Source organism: Dermochelys coriacea, chromosome 10 (genome assembly GCF_009764565.3).
Source record: "Dermochelys coriacea isolate rDerCor1 chromosome 10, rDerCor1.pri.v4, whole genome shotgun sequence".
Classification (NCBI taxonomy): Eukaryota; Metazoa; Chordata; order Testudines; family Dermochelyidae; genus Dermochelys; species Dermochelys coriacea.
This window is the reverse complement of record NC_050077.1, coordinates 66710403-66726719: the sequence shown is the minus strand read 5'-3', so window position 1 is coordinate 66726719 and position 16317 is coordinate 66710403. Positions and strand designations below refer to the sequence as shown.

The following is a 16317-nucleotide window of genomic DNA, read 5'->3' as shown; positions in this document are numbered from 1 at the left end:
GAAGCCTGCTAATAGAACAAAATAGTGATTTTTCCCCCTCTGCACAACAGATTAGAAAGTTTACCAAACTGAAACAAATTTAAGGTCTGACTCTGAAAACACTTAAATAACTTAAATAGTCATGGAGTAATCACGTTGATTTCTAACTAACTCACCTATTTAAAGAAAAAGAGTACTTGTGGCACCTTAGAGACTAACAAATTTATTTGAGCATAAGCTTTCGTGGGCTAAAGCCCACTTCATCAGATGCATGCAGTGGAAAGTACAATAGGAAGATATACATACAGAGACCATGAAAAAATGGTTGCCATACCAACTCTTACGAGAGTAACCGATTAAGGTGGGCTATTATCATTTTTTCATGTTCTCTGTATACATATCTTCCGACAGTATTTTCCACTGCATGCATCTGATGAAGTGGGCTTTAGCCCACGAAAGTTTATGCTCAAATAAATGTGTTAGTCTCTAAGGTGCCACAAGTCCTCCCTTTCTTTTTGTGGTCAAATTGACACTTGTTGGTAAAAATCAAATCCTTCCAAGCCCACCTACGATAAATGCCGAAAAGTACCGTGCAATGGCAGGCTCTTGCCTATCTAAAGTATGACGAAACTTGGGTTATTTAGTCCCGAGAGAGGCTAACGAGACAACACAAACAAAACACTGAAAACTAGCAAGAGGGTTATTCTGACACCAAACTCGCTTTGTTGGAGGGCGCAGGGTGAAGGAAGGCACCAGCCGCTCCAGGAAACGTGCGGCGACCTCTCGGAGAGCCGCGCGCCCCTCTAGGCGAGCCGGCACCCGGGCGCCTTACGACGGAAACGCCTGAGCCGGCTCTTCCCCCCCCCCGCAGTAGCGCGCATATGACAGCGCGGTGTGAGGCGTCAGTAACCCCCCTGCTGAACAGCCCTGGGAGCCGGGGCGGGACCGCCATGGGCTAGCCCCATGCCCCACTCCGCCAAGGGGGCGGGCGGGAGCGGCCCTGGCCGGCTCGGGCTCGAAGCAGCCGGCGGGGACCGGTTCGCTCCAAGCCGGCGAACCCGCCGCGGTTCCCCGGGGCCGAGTCGCAGCTGAGGTAGGACAAGATAAGCCCAGCCACCCCCGCCCCTCACCATTCTCCTCAGGGTCGGGCTGGGTCTCGGCGCCGGCTCTGGCTCTCCTCGGCCCGGGCTGCTGCTGCTCGTGCTTCGGCGGTGGCGGGGCCTGTCTCCATCTATCGGGGCTGAGCTCGGCGGCTGCGGGGGGCTGGGCAGGGAGAGGCCGGGAGAGGACAGCGCTCCAGGGGCGAGGAGGCGAGCGGGGCGGCTCGAGGGCGGCTCTGCTCCGGGACCCGGCGGTGGCGGTGGCGGTCCGGGCCCGGCGGCTCCTTCTCATAATTGTGCGACTCCCCTAGGCCGGGAGCAGCAGCGCTGCCGCGTCAGCGCGCACCGCCCCCGGCGGGGAGGGAGACGCACGGGCGCGGGGGGAGACGCCGGCCTCTCCCCCGCTACCAGTGCCCCCTGCCCGGCCCCTCAGCTCTCCCCTGCCCGCAGGGCTAAGGTCGGCTCGGGCCAGGGTCACCCGAGGGACAAAGACCCACCATGCGGGAAACGCTGCTGCGGCAGCAAATCTGCACCGCTGGGATGCTGCCCTGCCGCGTGACCAACTCCCCCGGCGCTCGTAGCCAGCGTCGCCCATTCCCACCGGGGAAAGGGCTGGGGCACGGCGGGCTTTGGGGCTAGCACTGCGGGTCGCTTGAAAGACGCGCCTCGGCTCCGAGACGGGAAATGTTCTTCTGTGCGTGGCGCGGAGCCAGCTGTCGATGTTCCCAGGCAGCCGCCTCTGCCCCCCCCCCCCTCAAGGGCTGGGGTGGCCCTTAGAGCGAGCGTCCCAGCGAATTGGCGTGAAATGGAGGATCGCAGCCCACCCTCTTATCTTCACTGCCAAGAGAGGTTTTCCAGCAGGTCCCAGCGTATGAGTGGGGCATGTTGATCTGAGTGTGTTGTGCACAAGTTATTCTCTGCTGTGTATGGGATGAGGAATCATAACAGAATTAGGGATCCTTAACAGGTCAGCTGTTCCAGCCCCCCAGAATTGACACTGCTTGGCCTGCAACAATCAGAAGTTCTCCTGGTTAGTACAGTCGCCTAAAACCAGCTGTAGTGAGCTCTCTCACTGCCGGGAAAAAAACCTACAGGGACAGTCCAGCAGGCTTGTACCTTACACTGCTGCTCTGGGAAAGATCAGATTTCAGGTCCCATGTTTCCCTAGTAGCAAGGACTGAGAGGCTAGCTCTCGACTGTTGGAGTGAGGAAATGTCTTGCATCAGCCTTTAGCAACTTAACTTACCCTGTACAGCATAGCTGGGGCTCAAAGAAACATTTTAAAACTAAAAAGAAGCTTTTAAAGCTAGCACAGGGATTTGCCAGTTCTTCAACATGGCAAGAGTAGGCCCCTCTCAAAGTTTGTTAGAAACCAGTTTAACTGGAACCATATTATTCAAAGGCAAGTCACTTAACTCCGTTCCTGATGGGGGCCTACCATGCCTATCTCTTAAAATTTTTAAGATTTTTCATGCAAAAACAGAACTAGCTTTGGGGAATGGGTGAAACGTTTTAGGGCTGATCCCTTGAGGCACTGATGGCATGCAGAAAGTAGCTGCTCAACTCTATTAAAGTTGCTGTGATATGAGGGTGTTTAGCACCTCAAGGAAGTGGTCAGGACATCAAAGAATCAAGCCCTAACTGCTGTGTTTCTCAATGTTGATACATGTGCCTCCATAGAAACCGGTCACTAATATGCACCCAGTTCATAATGCACAGTACAGTTGGTAAAAAGAACAGGAGTATTTGTGGCACCTTAGAGACAAATTTATTTGAGCATAAGCTTTCGTGGGCTCAGCTCACGAAAGCTTATGCTCTAATAAATTTGTTAGTCTCTAAGGTGCCACGGGTACTCCTTTTCTTTTTGCGAATACAGACTAACACGGCTGCTACTCTGAAACCTGTCAAATAAATTAGTCTCTAAGGTGCCACAAGTATTCCTGTTCTTTTTGTGGATACAGACTAACACGGCTGCTACTCTGAGTACAGTTGGTGTATTTCAAAAGTGAGCTATGGTAATTCAACTTATTTAAATTAAGTTTAAAAAAATCTCATAATCACTGAAGCTTTCCCTGCAGGTTACACCCATATGCTTGGATAAGGGAGAGAATTCTTCATTAACACTATGCTAGAGTGTATGTCGTGTGTGTGGAACAAAATTTGCAGAAAAATGTACTATGGTTGGAACTGATTGCTTTTGTCAGTAATAAGTCCTGTTTGTATTGTAAACTCCTCAGGGCAGGAACCTTATTTTATAGACAAAAAATAAAACTAGCACACTTTGGAATCTATGCCATTAATTTAAAATATAGCAGAATTTCATTATGGATTTCCATGGTAAATCCTCTGTAAGAAATTTCAAACTGGAATAATCTGCAGATTGTTTCCAGGAGATAGCAAAAAGCGTGTTTTCAGTTAAGAAATTAATCCTGCTGTCCTGACCATAACAAATACTAATGGTCTAGCAAAACATCACTCTCCAAAAACAGATTTCTAACATTACTGTTTTGTTAACTACTGACTCTTACCTAATCCACTTATTTGCAGTACTTTCTTTCCAGTGACAAAAAGCAGTCTGGAGGCAAATCACAGTATCAAGAACAAAATTGATTTACTAGGCACAATGCAAAAACACCAAAGTTATTACAGAAGTAGGGGGATGGGGGAATCTCAGACTGAGTTGCAGCTACCTGAGGACCAGATTTTGCCACTCTTGTGTACAATGTGTGGTACATTCAAATCAATGTGAGTAAGGATAGAAGATTTGGACCCTAAACACTTAAGTATACCTAAATGTAGCAGAAAACACAAATCAAAATACTTTTTCAGGAAATTGATTTATATTCCATGAGAAACAAGCTCTGATGTAATTACGTGGAACTGATCTGCAGATATTTCCCTGCATTGACACTCTTATAGAGTCATAGAATATCAGGGTTGGAAGGGACCTCTGGAGGTCATCTAGTCCAACCCCCTGCTCAAAGCAGGACCAATCCCCAACTAAATCATCCCAGCCAGGGCTTTGTCAAGACTGACCTTAAAAACCTCTAAGGAAGGAGATTCCACCACCTCCCTAGGTAACACATTCCAGTGCTTCACCACCCACCTAGTGAAAAAGTTTTTCCTAATATCCAACCTAAATCTCCCCCACTGCAACTTGAGACCATTACTCCTTATTCTGTTATCTGCTACCACTGAGAACAGTCTAGATCCAGCCTCTTTGGAACCCCCTTTCAGGTAGTTGAAAGCAGCTATCAAATCTCCCCATTCTTCTCTTCTGCAGACTAAACAATCCCAGTTCCCTCAGTCTCTCCTCATAAGTCATGTGTTCCAGTCCCCTAATCATTTTTGTTGCCCTCCGCTGGACACTTTCCAATTTTTTCACATCCTTCTTATAGCATGGGGCCCAAAACTGGACACAGTACTCCAGCCTCACCAATGTCGAATAGAGGGGAACGATCACGTCCCTTGATCTGTTGGCAATGCCCCTACTTATACAGCCCAAAATGCCATTAGCCTTCTTGGCAACAATGGCACACTCTTGACTCATATCCAGCTTCTCGTCCACTGTAACCCCTAGGTCCTTTGCTGCAGAACTGCTGCCTAGCCATTTGGTCCCTAGTCTGTAGCGGTGCATGGGATTCTTCCGTCCTAAGTGCAGGACTTTGCACTTGTCCTTGTTGAACCTCATCAGATTTCTTTTGGCCCAATCCTCTAATTTCTCTAGGTCCCTCTGTATCCTATTCCTACCCTCCAGCGTATCTTCCACTCCTCCCAGTTTAGTGTCATCTGCAAACTTGCTGACGGTGCAATCCACGCCGTCCTCTAGATCATTAATGAAGATATTGGACAAAACCGGTCCGAGGACCAACCCTTGGGGCACTCCGCTTGATACCAGCTGCCAACTAGACATGGAGCCATTGATCACTACCTGTTGAGCCCGACGATCTAGCCACCTTTCTATCCATCTTCTAGTCCATTCATCCAGCCCATACTTCTTTAATTTGCTGGCAAGAATACCGTGGGAGACCGTATCAAAAGCTTTGCTAAAGTCAAGGAATAACACGTCCATTGCCTTCCCCTCATCCACAGAGCTAGTTATCTCGTCACAGAAGGCAATTAGATTAGTCAGGCATGACTTGCCCTTGGTGAATCCATCCGACTATTCCTGATCACTACCCTCTCCTCTAAATGCTTCAGAATTGATTCCTTGAGGACCTGCTCCATGATTTTTTCAGGGACTTAGGTGAGGCTGATTGGCCTGTAGTTCCCTGGATCGTCCTTCTTCCTTTTTTTAAAAGATGGGCACTGCATTAGCTTTTTTCCAGTCATCTGGGACCTCCCCCGATCGCCATAAGTTTTCAAAGATAATGGCCAATGGCTGCAATCACATCCGCCAACTCCATTAGCACTCTCGGACACAACGCATCCAGCTCCATGGGCTTGTGCCCGTCCTGCTTTTCTAAATAGTCCTGAACCACTTTTTTCTCTGCAGAGGGCTGGTCACCTCCTCCCCATGCTGTGCTGCCCAGTGCAGTAGTCTGGGAACTGACCTTGTTCGTGAAGACAGAGGCAAAAAAAGCATTGAGTACGTTAGCTTTTTCCACATCCTCTGTCACTAGGTTGCCTCCCTCAGTAAGGGGCCCACACTTTCCTTGACTTTCTTCTTGTTGCGGAAGGTAATGATTTTTTCCATTTAAAGTTCCAATAACAGAGACAAATATCTGTGAGAGTAGCAGTGGATAGCATTGTTGTGACAAATTCAGGGGCTGTAAGCAACAGACACATTTTTGTAACAGTCACACAAATGGATAGCTGGAACTAACATCCTGGTCCTTCAGCTTCCAAGTCACACAGCTCTGCAGGTTGAACTGAAGGATAACCAACTATTAACAGGAGCAGTACATCTGATCCTCTCTGTGGGCCAGCCACTTTAGAACATCACTCATTCCCACATGCCAAGCTAACACATAATGCACCAAGAACTGGTAGCAAGTTGCAACAGATCTGAATACAAGAAGTGGAAAATTGCACCACCTCAGCTCTTTAGTGCTGCCACCCCAGCTGGGTGAAACTGACAAGAATGGTGTCCATTTTATTGTAACCGATATGCTGGGTGAGAAAGCACAAATGGTAGCAGCAGAGGCAATCTTCCAGAGGAATTTCAAGGGCTTTCCCTGGGGAAAAGCAGCAAGAATGTGGAATTCCCATCAGTGCTGTAAGTACTTTTGACAGAGTGCCTCTAGTCTGTCTCCTCCTTTTCATGTCCCTCTCTCATCTCCACAGGTTAAACCAATCAAAGTTACCAAGTTTTGGTTATGACAACTAGGTCACACTCTTCTTCATATGGTATCATTTTGGGCTAGTCTTGCTTATTTCCCATGTTCATAGCACTGGAACATAGACTCTTGGGGCTTGATTTTAAGAAGTGCTGAAACCCTCAACTCATCTAAACTCAAGAGGCTCAAGGAGTTCATCACCTCTGAAAATCAGTCCCTTAATTTATGCAAATCCATTTATTTCCTCCTTGCTCTTTTCCACCTTATCACTTCATTAGCCAGAGTATTTAGTAAATGAATACACTTCCTTCGCCCTCCTCCTTCCACTTTAAAGTCAGCCTAACAAATCTAGACAGCTTTGAGCCCAGGAGAATAGCATCTCATCCTGACTTGAAGACAATACAGCCTCCTCTCTCTGCAGAAGGTACAGGTATTTTAATGTGCTGTAAAGCCAAAAGAATCAAGAAGAGGTAGGTAGCTGGAGGCCAAATTAGAACTTTGATTGAGACATTCCTGTACAAGCTATCATTTTAGGAGAACATATCTTGAGGCCAAGACTAAACCACATCTTTTTTCTACTGCTTCTACAGAGTTGCAATTAGATTGACAATCTAGCCCTTTGCTAGTTAAACAGTTTGTGATCAGCTGAGAGTAAGACGGGACAGCCGCTGCTGGAGTAGCCTGGGGGGCAGATTGTAACTAAAGGAGTCAGTCTCCCTTTCTGTTTCACCATTGCTCCCAGGAAGCAGGGTCACCCGTTGGTGCGAGGTGGGGGAATAGCATCTCCACAGAGGCTACTACTCCCCATGCCATGGAACAAATGGTATGAGGCTCAAGGAAGTACCTTGCCCCCTTTAATCCTTTGAGTTTTCAAGCAGGATAGCCTACAAATCGGTAGAGTTAGTCACCTAGAAAGAGTCAGTTGTTCATAGATCATAAATGAAATCTTCTGTTTTTATCCCTGATATTCAGACTTCTTTTTAGATGCAGGTGGTGAGGAGAAATACATTTTCAGGCATGAAAAGTAAACTTCAGAGTGCCTTAGAAGGTTACACATTTACTTGTTCTAATTAAGGGTTTATGGCTTCCCAACCACAATACTCATTAATTTTAGACACCATTTTTTTCTTCCAAGTGAGATGTCCGTCGTCAGCAGTCACCTGTGAATAAAGGGAAAATAATGAAACGTCATTTTATATTCTACTAAATTCCACGTCCTTTAGCTGATGCAATCTCCTCTTGTCATTAAATTCAAAACAGATGCTTTATTCCTTTAAATTAAGGTGTTTTTTATTTCATTCTTACATCTGAAAATCAAACGAACAACCTGTCACTGACTGTTTATTCTGGGCAATTGTTTATTTTGTAATTATCCTGGCTACTAGCGAAGCTGAAATATAGTATCACAGTGATCTAATACTTGCCATAGGTTTAGGAATCTCATGCCTACTAAGATTTATATCTCACTAAACCAGTTGTAACTTGATCTCATTGCAATAAAAAGTGCTAAGAGATAATAAAGAGGCTCTTTAAAAATGCCCCTTGTCCCTATAATGCAATATAATCAGTAACAGAGCAAGCAGACAATATTTGGGAAAGGTTGCTTAACTGCTCTCATGTACATGCAGAAGAAATACTGACTTTCCCATTGAAAGACAAATGGAAATTCCTTCTTATAGTAAAAGAAGTGGGTAATTTATGAAAAAGTCTGGTTTTGGATACGTAGTGAACCTAGGGATGTACATTTCAAGTTGTTGAAAGTATGTGCTGGTATGCAAGCAGTTAAGCCAAACACAATTACTAACTGATAAGGAAATCAGGTTAATACCCCAGCCAAGGTCAAATAGATTATGTGTAGAAACATTTTTTCCCCTTATTAGAGTCATCGATGGCAGAAAAGGTAATTAACAAACCTCATTTACTTTCTTAACAAGGTGGAGTTTCCAAGCCTTCTCCCCCAAGCACATGTTTGTCTTTCTCATTTTATAAGTTGGTCACTTTACAATATGTTTTTTATAGGGCAGGTGGCTCAGTTTCTAGAGGGATACAAACATAGAAGGATCATTCTGTGATCTTCAGTTAATTCAGAGTCTGATTATTTCCGTGTAATTCATTTCAGTTACTTTGAGCCTTTTTCAAAGAAGTGTCTGTGAACAGCATTTTATCTTCCAATAGTGATATATTGGAAAGGTTCCTCCAACTTACACATAACTATTCACAATCCCCAAAGAGCTATTACAGTGGCTCAGGATTGTCAGAACAGGATGACACTCTGACCATATCCCCTTTTCAGGAAAAGACCCTGCTCCGGGGGCTGAGAAGAGGAACAACTGTTGCTAGAGTTATTCTATAACTTTATTAGGTAGGTGATTCTCCTTACATTGGGCCAGAACCTTAACTGGTGTAAGTCAGAATAACTCCATTGAAGTTAGTGAAGTTACACTGATTTACACTAGGTAAAAATTTGGCACATTATAGTTTAATTATACCTTAAAGTGCTTGCCATATTGGTTAAGGGGTAGGACTTGGGAGTTCTCAGCTTTGTTGCCAATGCTGTTTGCCCAGTTACAGGTTTCCTTTGGGTTTTTTGCACAAGGTTGGTTCATTAACAAGGTAGGAGCACATCTTTTCACATTGTGACAGTTGCAGCTACACAACAGAAAAAAAGACAAGCTTGATTTTTCAAAGTGAAAATTTTGAATGTGTAGAATATTGCAGAATGTAGCAAAAATCACATGACTCAGGATTTTTTCCCATTCCTAGGGTTTCCTCCTATTCCTGAAATAGGGTTTTAGAAGAGATTTTTCTCAAATTTTACACAAAATATACCTTCACTTATGGACCAAACATAGAATATTTCAGCAAGTTACTATATGGCAAGTTGACTTCAATGGAGCCAGGTTTCACCCCCAAAGTATATTGGCTGTTACACAGTTTTAAAACTATTAGCTATTTCATTTATATTTATACCAGATTTTGTTTTCTGGTATACAGTTGACTCGAGAGTTACACACCTTGTTTTCAAGAGATCTCAAGGATTCGGCAATCTCTATCTTGCACTAACAAACATACTTTAAGACAGCAAACATAATTAATGTATGAGCAAAGGGTTAGTTTTTAAAATCCTTTTACGGAACAGTGTTTCAGAGATGTATATTTGAGAAACAAATTATAATAGCTATGAGATTGTCAATGACAATGTAGAGAAAATTATGCATATTTAAAGCTAACTAGCATGTCTTAATAACCGTTAAAAAAAGTCACATAATACTGATTTAGATCCCAATCTTGCAAACACTTAACACGTGTTTAAGTCTAAGCAATGGGCTTACTTACATCGCCATGGGCAAACTATGGCCTGGGATCCACATCCAGCCCTCCAGATGTTTTAATCTGGCCCTCAAGCTCCTGCCGGGGAGTAGGGTCGGGGGCTTGCCCTACTCCATGTGGCTCCTGTAAGCAGCGGCATGTCCCCTGTCTGGCTCCTAAGCGTAGGGGCAGCCAGGGGGCTCTGCAGGCTGCCCCCGCTCCAAGCGCCGCCCCCACAGCTCCCATTGGCTGGATGGGGGATATGCCGCTGCTTCTGGGAGCTGCTTGAGGTAACCACCACCCAGAGCCTGCATCCCTGACACCCTCCTGTGCCCCAACCCCCTACCCCAGCCCTGATTCCCCTACCGCCCTCGAACCCCTCGGTCCCAGCCCAGAGCACCCTCCTGCACCTCCAACCCCTCATCCTCAGCCCCTCCCCAGAGCCCACACCCCAACCCCCAATTTTGTGAGCATTCATGGCCCGCCATACAATTTCCATACCCAGATGTGGCTCTTGGGCCAAAAAGTTTGCCTACCCCTGACTTACATACATAAGTTTAAGCGTACATAGAAATGTTTGCCTTCAACGTGAGATGCAGAAAACATTACATTTGAACAAAAGCATAAATTGCTATTAAAAGAAATATAAAGACATTTCTTCACAGTTGAATTATTGCCCCTAATCCCCCTTCTGCCCACACACAAAACACTCTCAGCCACATTTCATGTTGCTCTCAACCCCAGCTAGCTGACTCAGCCCCCAAGTGCTGTATTCACTCTGGCTGGTAACCCACCCACTTTATAGCATGGTGCAGTTTAACCACTTGAGCGCTGATAGTCCTCCAGTGCCCAGAAGCACAGATAAGTTCTTCCACAATTCACTGGTAAAGAATTATAGATCGGCTCATTTTATTGCAGTAGAAAGAACCATGAGCTATCCTGTCAGCAGTCTTCATGACATACATTGGCGAGTTCAACACCAGTGTGGATTCAGTAATTTGAGTGTTGCTGCTCATACACCTGAACTAGACAAACCCATGTGCTCAGACTAGTTTAAGTCTGGGGTGAAGACACACCCTCAAATGTGGTAATAGGAGGGAAAATTTACATTAATGAGCAAGGTAGTGCTGGATGACTTGCAAATGTACACACTTTTTTCTGAAAATCTGATTTTATATACATAGAATTGTGCCTGTTCCCTGTCCAGTAATGTATACAAAAATTCCTGCAGTAGTAGCCACTTACATTGCTGCTATGAAAATATTTTCCATGATTTACATATAGTGTGCCATACTTGCTGCTTACGAAATACTGTTTTAAAATTTAGTTTACATAGGGCAAAGTCTCACACAAGAGTTCTGTGTGTGCGCCTCCATGTATCTGCATTTGTATGCATAAACCCCTGTAGCTGACAAGAAGTGCATGAGGGCAATTGCCTATTTTGGATGAGAGCAAGTGTAGGGTGCCTTTTGTTGAAGAATCAGCTCATGTATATTTACTCTATTTCCTCCCTTTCTGCAATTTTGTTTCATCACAGCTGTATGGTTTACTAAGTTTTGCTACAAAATGATTATTTTTGTTGGAATCTTTATGATTGTGACTGTTTTGTCTGAGTTTTAACTGGCTCTGTCCTTCCCAGAATGACCGACAGGTGTCAAATATGTTTGTTGCAGCTTGTGTATCAGTCACGCGTGACATACTGGTCATTGGCTCTGCTATGTCTGTAAGGCTACTGTTTTGCTTTGAATCTTTGAGAAAATACTTAGTGTGGTGCTGCAAAATGCACACTATGATATTGGAGAAATAATTTACAAATAACTGACTTTTAGAAATCAGACATTTGCAGTAGATGGTTTACAAGTTCACAGGTGCCCTTATAGAGCAATATTTCTTCATAATGGATGAAATTCAGGTCTCCAGACCACTCAAAGCCAAAAAGTGAGTTTTAAATGGCACTTAAGCAGTGCATAGGTCTTGTTTTGGCCCTCACATTGGACTGTGGTTCCAATCCTGGAAACATTTGAGGACTCCTGTCTGTAAAGATACCTGTGTATGTAAGTATTTTTAGGACCAACGTCTATATATTTAAACTATATGTTTCAAAACTTTTACACAGATCTGAGTTTGAACATCTATTCAAAACAATATTTGACAGAGTTTATTATGGCAGGTCATGAAAACATTTCTCAATTATATCCTAATACTTTCAAACAAAACCACCCCAGGCATATATTAAAAGACACTAAAATTCAACACCTTGACATGGTTTAAATGTACAATATATATTTTATAAATAATATACTTATTATTATGAAAACATTTAAACACAATGGACTGAATTCTTCCCTGTTGTAACTCCACTGACTTGAGTAAATTTAATGCCACTGGTGACTCTGGCCTATTTCCCCTGAAAAATTTAGTAATGATATCTTTCTTCTATAGAATATTGTTAAATTAAAAACAAGATTTTTATTTGTACAATACTGTCTCTTTTTAATAACTGCTTTAACAATATTAGACCTTTTAATCGTCTGATCATTCAGTCACACTAGCCACCAAACTTTAATTAATATCAGTAGGAATTCTGCATGTGAAGTAACTGAGCGCAGGGAGCTGTACTTTTTAAAAATTGATACATTGCATCAAGAAAGATGGTGGATGTCCAAGATGTATTAGCTGGAAAGAAGAGAAACTGCCACTGAACTTTGGATGGGTTCCAGTATACTGGAAAGGAGTTTCCTAACACCAAAATGAAAACGTGTAAAACTTGGACTAAACCTTATAGTAGTCTGCACCTACCCTCTTGAGAGACTGCAGATTCTAAGTAGTATAAATGTGGCAGCAGCACACACACAGGTTTCATATTACTCTCAAGAAAGCATCCCATGGTTTGCTTCTAATCCAGTTCCCATAACATATCACATAAACAAAGAGATGCATTAATTAAATGGCTTTTATTTGGGTCAAATCTCTGTGGCAAAAGTAACTTTCATACTTCTGTCTCATAGGAGCACCATAAGGATTTCTTCTTCAGTCTATATTCCATTTATGTGAATCAGTGAAGAAGGAGAAACAGCGCTCTGTGTTTTACTCTCTTGTTCCTCAGTTAGTTCCTTATTATTATTTATTTGCATTATTGTAGTAGCTATGGGGCACCACGTTCTAGGTACTGGATAAACACAGAGTAGGAGAACAGTCCCTGTCCTGAACTGCTCACTATTTCGTATAAGACCTGGGTATAGCTAAAAGTGGGAGGGAGGGAGGAAGGAAGGACGAAGGAAGCTAGTTCTTTTGTCAGTGCTGAAGCTTCTTCTCTTATTTTGCATCTCTTTGCAGCTCAGGTAAGAAAATATTTTTTACTTTCTTGTGTAATTGTGTATAACTTCTTTAAAAAAAAATGCAGCACAAAGGAGAAATACCTGTTTGCTGGTTTTCTGCAGCCGGTAGTCATAAATCCATAAGAATTTCGCAAGATGTCCAATCACCATCTTTTGATAGCACTCTCAAGGGAAAGAATCCTACCCCGTCTCTCACAGTAATGAGAATAAACCATATAATACAAATTAAGTGCAAAATATATTACTGTTGAGCTTTTAAGTGTACCAAAATCGGGAAAGTCCATTACGATTCCTACTGGAAGAGTAACTCAGGCCTCTCTTGTATTTGTAACATGTTTAATGTGTTACTTTATATGACATTAACCTTTATGACAAATATATGTATGTCTAATATGGCTGCATTTCAGCTGTGAGAGAACTGTAATTTTGAATTTCCTATCTTTTGTGCATTTAAAAATTTCACCATTGCCCTGCACTTACATAGGGCCAGAGTTGAACATTTTTAGCCATTCAATTAGCCCTTGAAGCCAGTAGGGCTACAGACATGAGTAAGGGTTTGTTCCAGGTTTCAGAGTAGCAGCCGTGTTAGTCTGTATTCGAAAAAAGAAAAGGAGTACTTGTGGCACCAGGGAGACTAACAAATTTATTTGAGCATAAGCTTTTGTGAACTACAGCTAACTTCATCAGATGCATTCGGTGGAAAATATAGTGGGTGTGTATATAAATCTCCCCACTGTATTTTCTACCGAATGCATCCAATGAAGTGAGCTGTAGCTCACAAAGGTTTGTAGAAGATCTGCTACAGCATATTAAAGTATTATTTCTCTGTTGTTTTAAAAAAAAAGTTTAAAAAAATAGAGCAGTTGTTTACATAGTACAAAAAATGTGCTACTGAGTTTATTTGAAGTTAAAGATGGTGTTCAGTGCCTCAATACATCATTAAAAATTAGCAGAAAGCTTTCTTTACACAGTATACCTTGTCACTTTTAACTTATGAGACACATTTATCCTCATTGAGGATTAAGTCCAAAGAAAACTATTAAAAAATAAGTTGTTTTGGAGTTAGATAAGTGCAAAGGAGTTCCAGAGGTGATTTGAGCTAGAAAGAAGTCATCTGTGCCTTAGGATTTGTAGCTGTTTTATATTACATGTCTTGCTCATCTCTGGATGTGTCAGAATTAATTATTCTGTGCTGCTATGGAACATAAACTCTTTGTGGACTGATCAGTGGTGGTGGAGGTTGAAGAATTGTTTGATATAATTCACTGCTTTAAGGCGACTGGAAACTCCTCTCTTTCATACACCCCTCCCCATCCCAAGTTGAGCAGATATGTATTTACTGTTGGGTTTGGGCTTGACCTGCTAATGGTGCTTTCATTGGAACAAAACAAGGATAAAACTATTTCTAAATGTAATTGGTTACCCTGAAACATTTTGTGTTGACAAGGAACAAAAAGGAAAAGTTAAGTAATTTATACAGTACATCTAGCAGCTGTTGACTAACTTTTATGGCTCATGACCTGATTCGAAGGCTCCCATGCCTACAGGCTTGCAGCAGAAGCCTCTGAGATTTACAGCTGAGTTACCACAGAGGGGATGCGTCATCTACTGAGAAAGTACGAGGCTATAAGAATGGCCTTGTCTACGCTACAGGGGGAGATTAATTTAAGTTATGCAACTTCAACTACGTGAATAACATAGCTGAAGTCAACATACTTAGATCTACACTATTCTATGTCAACGGGAGATGCTCTCCCGTCGACTCCCCTTGTGCTTCTCGTTCAGGGGGAATACAAGAGTCAGCAGGAGAGCGATCTGCGATTTAGTGGGTCTTCACTAGACCCGCTAAATCGACCACCGATGCATCGATCTCCGTGTGTCGATCCCCCGGTAAATGTAGACAAGCTTTGGAAATTCAGTCTGTAGAAATATCACTAAAGTTACATATGGCCAGCAGCAGAATGGAACTCAAATTAGAAGCCATTAACACCTCAATAAGCAGAAAGGAGATTAAAATCCATGCATTTAACACAGATTTTTGAACACTTAAAGGAGCAGAGGGTTGAAAATCAATAGCAACTATGCTTCAGGCTTGGCTCAGTTCCCTAATGAAGACTTGTTAATGCAAAACACAACATCTGCAGAAGGCTTCCACACATTCATAATGGTGGTTAGTAAATTTTCCTGGATTGGTGGATGACAGTAATAATTTAAAAAACCCACTTGAGTTTTATTTACATCATTGCTGCGAGTATTTAATATTGCAGAAGACTAGTTTACCCCAGTCACAAAAATAAGATGACTGTTCCTAGAGGTCAAACTTCAAGCTTATAACCCAGAAAGATCAGGTTTCCAGGACAAGATGGATTTGAATCAAGCAACTATATATTTCCGGGGCACCTATTTAAAGCCCTTTGTGTTCCAAAATGAAGAGTAACAGGCTGAGGTACCTTTTTAGGCAGCAGAGTGTTTAGTTTTTTCCCCTGTTAGAATGACAGCATCTTAAGAAAGCTGATTCTTGGCCTTCAAAGAAAATATGCCAACTATTCAAGGGCATTTGAGGGTAATATATCCTTACCTGTGTCAGGTTAGATTGATGGGCCTGATTTATGCATTTTATATGTTTACCTATTGGCCATCTTTCTCCTGAACAGAGCTCTGAGTAAAAAAATAAAAGTAAAACACTAGCTATCTTATCACGAGACTATTCTTCAAAGGTTTAGTGATTTCTTACTCTATATCTGTTCCCTTATTTTCAGGAGGGAAACTGCCAGTATCATTTTGTTCGTTTATTTTCAGTGAAGATTGATGTGACTTGCTTTTCTCCTGTCTTCTGCTAATATTCCTGCTTTCCATTCATTTTTCAAATTATATTTAGTAGTAAACTTATCAGCTAAATCTTTGTACTCTAGAATACCTATAACCTGAAGTAGACAATCTATGTATGTTGTAATTTTTCAAATATTATCTAATTAAAAGCTATTTTGGGACCATACTATGACATCATGAGGCATTCTGCCTAAAATTGGGTCAGTGGAGCCTCTGCTTAAAAATGGATGGCTGGTCTTTAATACAGGACATGCTTTCCCCTTCGTTGTCTAAACTTTTTCTTTCTTGTTCTTGCTAAAGATAGATTTTGTTTTTTAAAAAGTTCACTATCTGTGACCCACAGAGCTCCTAAATGCCAGCCGGCAGAGGGCTCACCATACCATAACTCACATCAGGCCTGACATACTCATTGCTCAAACTCACTCTTCGCAGGTGTCATGTAAGGTATCACTTGCAAACAGATAACACGCTGGTCATTGGTAT

At 42.6% G+C, this 16317-nt stretch overlaps 1 protein-coding gene across 5 annotated transcripts in view; it reads right to left on the bottom strand.

Annotated features, from left to right (window-relative positions):
- TRPM7 (transient receptor potential cation channel subfamily M member 7) overlaps positions 1–1427 on the bottom strand; it is a 114614-nt gene extending 113187 nt beyond the window's left edge. For 3 of the 5 annotated variants that reach the window (XR_006274781.1, XR_006274780.1, XM_043493874.1), the window contains exon 1: positions 1110–1407. Coding sequence is in view for 3 of the 5 variants with exons in the window: in XM_043493874.1 (XP_043349809.1) it covers positions 1110–1112 (3 nt within the window). In the remaining 2 variants the exon portion in view is untranslated. Of the gene's footprint in view, positions 1–1109 lie in introns of all 5 variants that reach the window. The other 2 variants (XM_043493873.1, XM_038419651.2) reach the window with 2 other exon arrangements.
- Positions 1428–16317: the final 14890 nt, after the last annotated feature.